This window comes from Podarcis pityusensis (genome assembly GCF_964106645.2).
Source record: "Podarcis pityusensis genome assembly, chromosome: Z".
Classification (NCBI taxonomy): domain Eukaryota; kingdom Metazoa; phylum Chordata; class Lepidosauria; order Squamata; family Lacertidae; genus Podarcis; species Podarcis pityusensis.
Genome location: NC_138044.1, coordinates 35,262,262 through 35,270,197, shown reverse-complemented (window position 1 = coordinate 35,270,197; position 7,936 = coordinate 35,262,262). Strand labels below are relative to the sequence as shown.

At 43.9% G+C, this 7,936-nt stretch overlaps 1 protein-coding gene across 1 annotated transcript in view; it reads left to right on the top strand.

Annotated features, from left to right (window-relative positions):
- Positions 1-126: 126 nt before the first annotated feature.
- DIAPH2 (diaphanous related formin 2) overlaps positions 127-7,936 on the top strand; it is a 346,556-nt gene continuing 338,746 nt past the window's right edge. Inside the window, exon 1 of the mRNA XM_080990485.1 lies at positions 127-342. Coding sequence (XP_080846611.1) covers positions 223-342 — 120 coding nt within the window. The 5' untranslated portion in view covers positions 127-222. The remainder of the gene's footprint in view (positions 343-7,936) is intronic.

Genomic DNA, 7,936 nt, shown 5'->3' with positions numbered 1-7,936 from the left:
GTGGGTAAACGAGCGCGTGCGCAGAAAGCCGCCAGTCGCGCGCCGAGTGCCCTGACAGGAGCGGAGCGAGCGTGAGGAGAGCAAGGCGGTGACCAAAAAAAAAAGGGGGTGGGGGGTGGGAAAGAGACTTCGCGAGGCGGGGCGGGCGCCTCCCTTCATCCCGCCATGAGTGCCTGAGGGAAGGGAGAGAGAGAGAGAGAGAGGCAAGGGAAGAGAGGCGGCATGGAGAACCAGGGAGCCGGCGGTGAGGAACCGCCGGGTAAGATGAACCCGAGGCGGGGCGGTGTCGGAGGCGGCGGCTGGCGCGCCCCTGAGGATGAGAGTAAGAACAAGCCCAAGCTGGTGAGTGAGGAGGTGGGGGGGGGGGGCGCAGGGCTGACCGGGGCTTAAGGCGGCTGCCGTTGCGGGGGTGGAGGGTGTTATGCGGTCGAGGGGGCAGCTCGCAGCAGACCCGGCCTGGTCTGGCCCGGCCTTTTTAAAAACGGAGGGGCGCGTGGGATGGGGGTTAGGGGTTAAGGTGTTTGTGTGTGGGGGGGGCGTTTCAGGCGAGAGTTTTTAAAAACCCTAGAAGCTCGCGGGGGGCACCGTTGCTTCTGTTTCGTCAGCCGCCTCGCGCGAGGGCCTCTAGGCGACATGCAGTAAAACAAAAACAAACAAACAAACCCCAATTTCAGTAATGATAAACGACCAATGGGTTCCGACTAGGGGGGGAAATCCTGCGAAGCTGGACTAAAAGACGCCGTGAAACAGCACAGAGCCCACACTTCTCTGGTTGCTTGTTGGTTGCTGCTGCTAAAGGGGCAGTTACTGGGGTGGGCTGGGAAGTTTGCAATCTGCTGTGCATGTGTGTGGAAGTGGAGGGGAGAATGCGTTGACTAGGTTTGCTTAGGGGTGGAGCATATTTCACAGGCCCTGCTCCTGTGACATCCTGCACAGAGGCTTGGGTTGCCAGCTGTCTCTAGATGCTCTGCTCTTGTGTCCTACAGGGGTTTTGAGGTGAGGCAGCAATGGGCTGGTTAAGGCTCTTGTGGCATGGAGGTGGACTGGGTTTTCCTTTTGGCTTTTATGGATCAAGTGACTGTTAAAGGCACAGCTGCTGGGGTTGTTTGAAATGTTGGTAATCCTTGAGGTGGCCAGAAGAGTGCCTTTAATAGGCTTCCTTAATAGCTATGTGTGTTTGGGGTGAGGTGGGAAATTAAGGGTCAGCTGCTTTACTTAGCTCATCTCTTGTGCTTTTCACTGAGGCTTGACTTTACTATTTTGTTTGTTTTTGTTCATTGTTACCTGGTTCTTCCTCCTACACATTTTCATAACAGGTCACATAGAATCATGGAATTGTAGAGTTCGAAGGTATCCCGAAGGTCATCCAGTCCAACACTCTGCAATGCAGGAATCCTGCCCACAGCTGTCTCTGGGTGGCCTCAAACCACCAAACTTCTGGTTAACAACAGCCAGATGCACTATGGTTGAAGGATAGTTGTGAGTGGCATGGCTTGGTAGGATTTGAACTTTGATCTCCCTGGTGCCAAATCAACATGCTTAACTCCTATACCAGACTTCCTCAAATTTGGCCCTCCAGATGGTTTTGGCCTACAACTCTCATGATCCCTAGCTAGCAGGATTAGTGGTCAGGGATGATGGGAATTGTAGTCTCAAAACATCTGGAGGGCCGAGTTTGAGGAAACCTGTCCTATACCATCCTACTATCCTGACTCTAAATTCTTTCAGGTGTGGCTTTTCACAGAAGATTGGTTATCAACTGCAGTGACTGGCCATGTTATTATGACTTTCCACAGAAGTTTGAGATGCAGAAAGCAGCAGGTGATGCTTTTCATGGTACAGAGATGGAAACTCTGATTTGCTCCTTGTTGCAGGCCAGACTACTGTTAGGAGCAGCTTTAAGTACTGTTTGAAAAGTTGGCAGCCCTTTGAAGGCAGAAAGAGGGAGAGTGCCTGAGCTTGTTATTTTTTTTAGAGAATCTAGGTAGGCTCTTACATGTTGGCAACTTTTTACTGGCCTAGTTCCTTTGACTTGAACAGCACCACAATAAAACACACACAAAGTATTAGTGCTTTGTTAGTGCTTGAGTGCTGGACTCAAATGCCCACTCAGCCATGAAGCTCACTGGGTGTAATTGGGCTAGTCACTAGCTCTAAGTCTAACCTACCTCACAGGGTTCTTGTGGGCATTAAATGTGGAGGGTTGGAACTATGCACACAACCTTGAGTTCCTTGGAGAAAAGGTAGAATATAAAGTCAGCAAATAAACAAATGAAATACAGTGGTACCTTGGGTTACAGACACTTCAGGTTACAGACGCTTCAGGTTACAGACTCCACCAACCCAGAAATAGTACCTCGGGTTAAGAATGTTCCTTCAGGATGAGAACAGAAATTGTGTGGCTGCGGCGGGAGGCCCCATTAGCTAAAGTGGTACCTCAGGTTATGAACAGTTTCAGGTTAAGAACGGACCTCCAGAACGAATTAAGTTCTTAACCCGAGGTACCACTGTAATTTAAACAGGCAGAAAAACAAACAAGTGGTGGTGTGGCATTATTTGAAACTGACAAATACTTTTGTAGTATGAACTACAGTGGTACCTCGGGTTAGGTACTTAATTTGTTCCGGAGGTCTGTTGTTAACCTGAAACTGTTCTTAACCTGAAGACCACTTTAGCTAATGGGGCCTCCTGCTGCTGCCGCGCCGGCAGCATGAGAATTTCTGTTCTCATCCTGAAGCAAAGTTCTTAACCTGAAGCACTATTTCTGGGTTAGCGGAGTTTGTAACCTGAAGCGTATGTAACCCAAGGTACCACTGTACAGGATTAAATTACTCCATTGCTCTTCGTATCAGTAGTAGAAAAATCCTCACTTGGCTACATTTCTGCATTCTAGACTACTGTTAAAAACACATGAAGAAAGCCAGTAAAAAGTTGCTTCCCCTGGGCCTTCAGATAATTAAATAAATGAAGGAGGAGGAGGAGGATAGGTGTGGGCCAGACAGCAAGATAGGGTTGGTAGTAGATACTCAACAGATAAACCTTTCACTGCCCCCAATATGCAGTGATTGGAAATCACTTCATTTCATATTGGAAATCTGTTGCTTCTCTACTAGTATGCAGCTGTTGATGGCACTGGAGCCCTACTGTGAAAAAGAAGACAGCAACCATATCCAAAGAGTTGTCCATTTCTTTTGGTCTTAGCAATGTTCTAAATCTTGAAGAACCATATGACAAGACTTTAATAGTTTCATATTTTCCCTTATTTGCATCTCCAGACTTGGAAGAGCCACACCTGTTAGGTTTCTGCTGGTTTCACAACTAGTGCATATACTTTGCCAGGGAGTGGGATGGCACCCTTGTTCTCAGGTAGTGTGGTGTTGGCTTGGTGTCAAGTTCTTCTGAGGTGGACGGGGTATCCCATCTCTTTTGGAATGTTCTGGGGTTATGGTGCTTTTGGTTTTTCCATAGTGGATTATGATGAAATTATGCAGTGGAGCAATGAGCGACTTTTGAAACAAGCAAGAATTGCCCTTTACTGGCTAGTTTGGAGTCAGACTTCTGGTTCCCCTATGTATGGAGAAATGCCAAGTGGCGCCAGTCATAGGTTGCAGTTGGTAGTGTGAGGCTGGCATGGTCTGCATGGTGACATTCCATTGAATGATGCCTTGTAGTATTTACTTTGGGCTATTTTACACTGAATCAAACTCTTGTTCACATAATCTTCGATAGTCCATTCTGAGAGCAGTTCTTATAAAGATATTATCCATATTGCTACCCAAAATCTTATTAGTGGAAGATACCTGGGCTTGAACATAGGATATTCTTTACATGTTTCATTGTTTAAAATGTAAATTTAGTTTAATGGTGTTTCATATGTCACATTTTTTTCCTTCTGGTTCATCATTGACACGTTCCAAGCCATGGTTTATTATGCATATGGACACTGTTCATAATTTATGCTATTTTCATGGATTTTTGCCAGGAATTCTATAGTTGGGTATCAGATGTGACATATGAAGCAACTCTTAGAAGAGATACTAATAAATGTGGTAGGAACCCTTGACCATTTTCTCCTTCCAGCAGAAATGAATAGTAAATGAGCTTCTCTCAGCCTTGATTAAGACTCGCAGCATAATCCTATGCAGAGATACACATAATTTTGCATAGGATTGTGCTGACAAATGGAGCTGATTTAGAGATGGCAATTTTAAGTGTAGCTGGCCTGAAAAATATGCATGAGCAATACTGAACCTGGAATAGCTTCTGTGTTGACCCTTTAGCATTTAAGGATAGGGTGTGACAGAAAAATACAAAGCACTCTTACCTGGCTCTGACAATGGTATGCCATGTTTAACTATTTTTGTGTGTGTTTGGGGCAGTGTTAGAAACTCAGATATATAAGCTAGGGTCCAAATGGCTCCTTAAGTCAAGGTTACAGAGAATATCTAGTTGCTATTTTGGGGCAAGACGGCTCTAAGGCCTTATTTTTCAAATGACCGACTGACTGTGATTGATTATCAGTTAAGCATCTGGCTAGTTCAGATGATAACCTTGAGCAAGGTAAAGAGCTTTGACAACTTTAAGAAGAAAAGTCACTTGATCCAGGGACAGTCCACATATATATTGGCCTGTTTCTACCACTTTTTCTTAATGGTGACATGGACCATTCATAATGTAAGAATATTCTTCACAACTGTGAGCAAGGCAGTAGGGTGGGGTAAGTGAAGACAAGCAACAATTAACTATAACATTGTTCACTGCTCCTGCTCAGGCTGCACAAAAAATATTGGTTTCTGAAATTTAATCTGATTGTGCAGATAAAATCTAAGTGAGCGAATTCTGGAAGATGTGGTATTAGTGTGTGAAAACAGTCAAGATCCAGTGATCCCCAGGCATGCACCTCTAGATTGTGGAGATGTCAGGCATCTTCACTTGGTCGCAAGTGGCAAATAGCTAGGTGCAAAATGCACTTGGTGCCTGACTAATTTTGAACACTGGTTTGGGGACACCATGTTTTGGCACTAAACTCAGAACAAGCTCAACAGTGTCTGTATGCTGGTGCTAAGGATGTGCAAGGCTTGGGATCTAAGGGACCCAATCTTGATTTTCACTTTGTGAGTAATGTTTTGGTTTTTTGGATGTGGTATATTACCCACATATACAGCTGCCTCTTCCTGCAATTGACTACAACTAACAGTAACCACCTGTGGGTCAACAATTGTAACAGGAAATCTTCTGTAGCTGTGTTTTTAACAGTATGATTAAATTTTCAAATATGAGTGATGCTATTTGCATCAGAAAAATGTGATACAAAGCTTGTTTGCATTCAGGTATAATCTAAGCCAGTTTTGGATATAATATTTTCCCTCTCCATATGCCACAGAACAACACTGTCTTAGGAAAATGAATGGTTTTGGGTATCACTCTCATTTAAAGTCCTGTTGAGGAAAACATGTCCTGCTGTTATGGATGTGTGTTACATCCTTTGGACTTATACTGATCCTATAGGTCTGGAAGACAGAATTTTGATCAAAGTTACCAAAGTTATGCACTGTTCTTCTGTAACTGGTGGGGAGGCATGTGCAGCGTGGTACTCCACTGGTCACATGTGGGAAATGGCCACGCTTCTAAGGTGCGTAAGCAAGTGGCAAATTGCATGGAAATGTGCCAGACTGTTTTCATTACCCACCTAAACATTCAGGCGCCTCTCACTTCTTTCATACTCAAATTTGTAAGAAGATTCTGCACACCTAAGCTCAGTGAAACTGACTTAATCACATCTACAGTTGTGACTGTTCTGTATTGCTTATGTAGCTTTTCTTATAAAACCTACTTGGGAAGAATGATTGTAGCCTTGCACGCTGTGCTACCCTTCATATTTTAGTTGCTATATGCTGCTTGCCTGTATGTTATGTAACAAAAAAGTATAGATATAATGAACTATCTTTTGAGCTTCAAGTTAGCAACAAGGATGCTTTACAGTTATATTAATAATATGGTAACAGTTATTTGCTGGTAAAAGCTTATAGTGTTGAGGACTTATATAATTGAACTGATAGAGCAGTTTCCGCAGGAACAGTTACCGTATGTCACTCCACTTTAAGGATGATTTCTTTCCTTGATAAGAAGGGAGCCTAGCCCCAGCCCATGCCATGTTGCACTGTTGTGGGGTTGTGGTAGCAACCACAATTTATCATTCAGGATGAAACTGACCAGACCATAATCTGTCTGGTCAGTGTTAAAATAACGTCCTAGAGCAGTTCTGAAAGTATCAAGCATGTGGAGGGCATACAGAGCAGTCTCTTGGGCTGTTTTGTTTTGCCTTGTTTTAAAGTGTTTAGAATTAATATTTTGAGCAGGTTCTAAACTTGTACAGCTTTTCAAATCTGAAATCTCAAACATCTTATTTCCTTAAGATCCCAAAGTAAAATTCAGTTTAGGTACTATTTTATTGAGAACATAGTCCAAATGACTATATCTCTGAAGATAAAGTTTGTTCAGTTTATTTTTGGCCTTGTAACTGAAGAAGTTGTCCTGGCAACTGCCTGGCACATAATTTACAGGGTTGAACACCTGCCAAATTTAACTTTCTAAATTCTGGACCCACTTTGTTGTCTTCACTTTGACCTATCAGTCACTCTGCCCACAAATATAACTTATTGGTAAAGATAAAGGGACCCCTGACCATTAGGTCCAGTCGCGGACAACTCTGGAGTTGCGGCGCTCATCTTACTTTACTGGCCGAGGGAGCCGGCGTACAGCTTCCGGATCATGTGGCCAGCATGACTAAGCCACTTCTGGCGAACCAGAGCAGCGCACGGAAACGCCATTTACCTTCCCGCCAGAGTAGTACCTGACAATACAGTGGTACCTCGGGTTAAGAACTTAATTCGTTCTGGAGGTCTGTTCCTAACCTGAAACTGTTCTTAACCTGAAGCACCACTTTAGCTAATGGGGCCTACTGCTACTGCTGCGCCGCCACACAATTTCTGTTCTCATCCTGAAGCAAAGTTCTTAACCCAAGGTAATATTTCTGGGTTAGCGGAGTGTGTAACCTGAAGCGTATGTAACCTGAGGTACCACTGTACAGTGGTACCGCTTGTTATGTACTTAATCCGTTCTGGAGGTCTGTTAATAATTGGAAACCGCTCATAACATGAGACACACTTTTGCTAATGATGCCTCCCGCTGCTGCCACGCCACTGGCGTGCGACCTCTGCACGCATCCCGGGGCAAAATTTGCAACAAGGGGCATCTACTTCTGGGTTAGCAGAGCGCATAACCCGAAGCATTCATAAGGGGGATGGTATGTAACATGAGGTACCACTGTAGTTAGTTTTCCTGAACGCTGAAAACCCGGAGGTAAATGCTTCAGTTTTTGAACTGTTTTCGGAAGCCGAATGTCCCATGTGGCTTCCGCTTGAGTGCAGGAACCTCTTGCAACCAATTGGAAGCCGCGCCTCAGTGGTCGAACTTTTCAGAAGCTGAATGGGTTTCCAGAATGGATTACGTTCGACAACTGAGGTTTGACTGTATTGTCTTTCTTGGGATAGTTTGTGATTTGTTACAGCACAGTATAGTTACAGTACTATACTATGTAAGAATATGATTTGTGTTAACCTAATGTGACTGTCATTTAACTACTGATAATTCCTGAAATTATACATTGACTGTGGGATAAATTTGTTTAAAATGGAAAGCAAAGCAAAATACTTTTTTCTAAATCTGAGATTCCAAATAATTCTGCTCCAGCACAGGAAATGCAGCACAGGAAATGCAGCAATGTGTTTAGTACTACATACCATGCATGCCAGTGAGTTGGATTATGCATAAGAGGTTTCCTAGAGAAAAAGACTCAAGTTATCATGGCCTTATTGTTAGGAAGGTGTTTATATATTGTGACCTAAATATTCTAGGTACATTGTTTTTGCTTTTT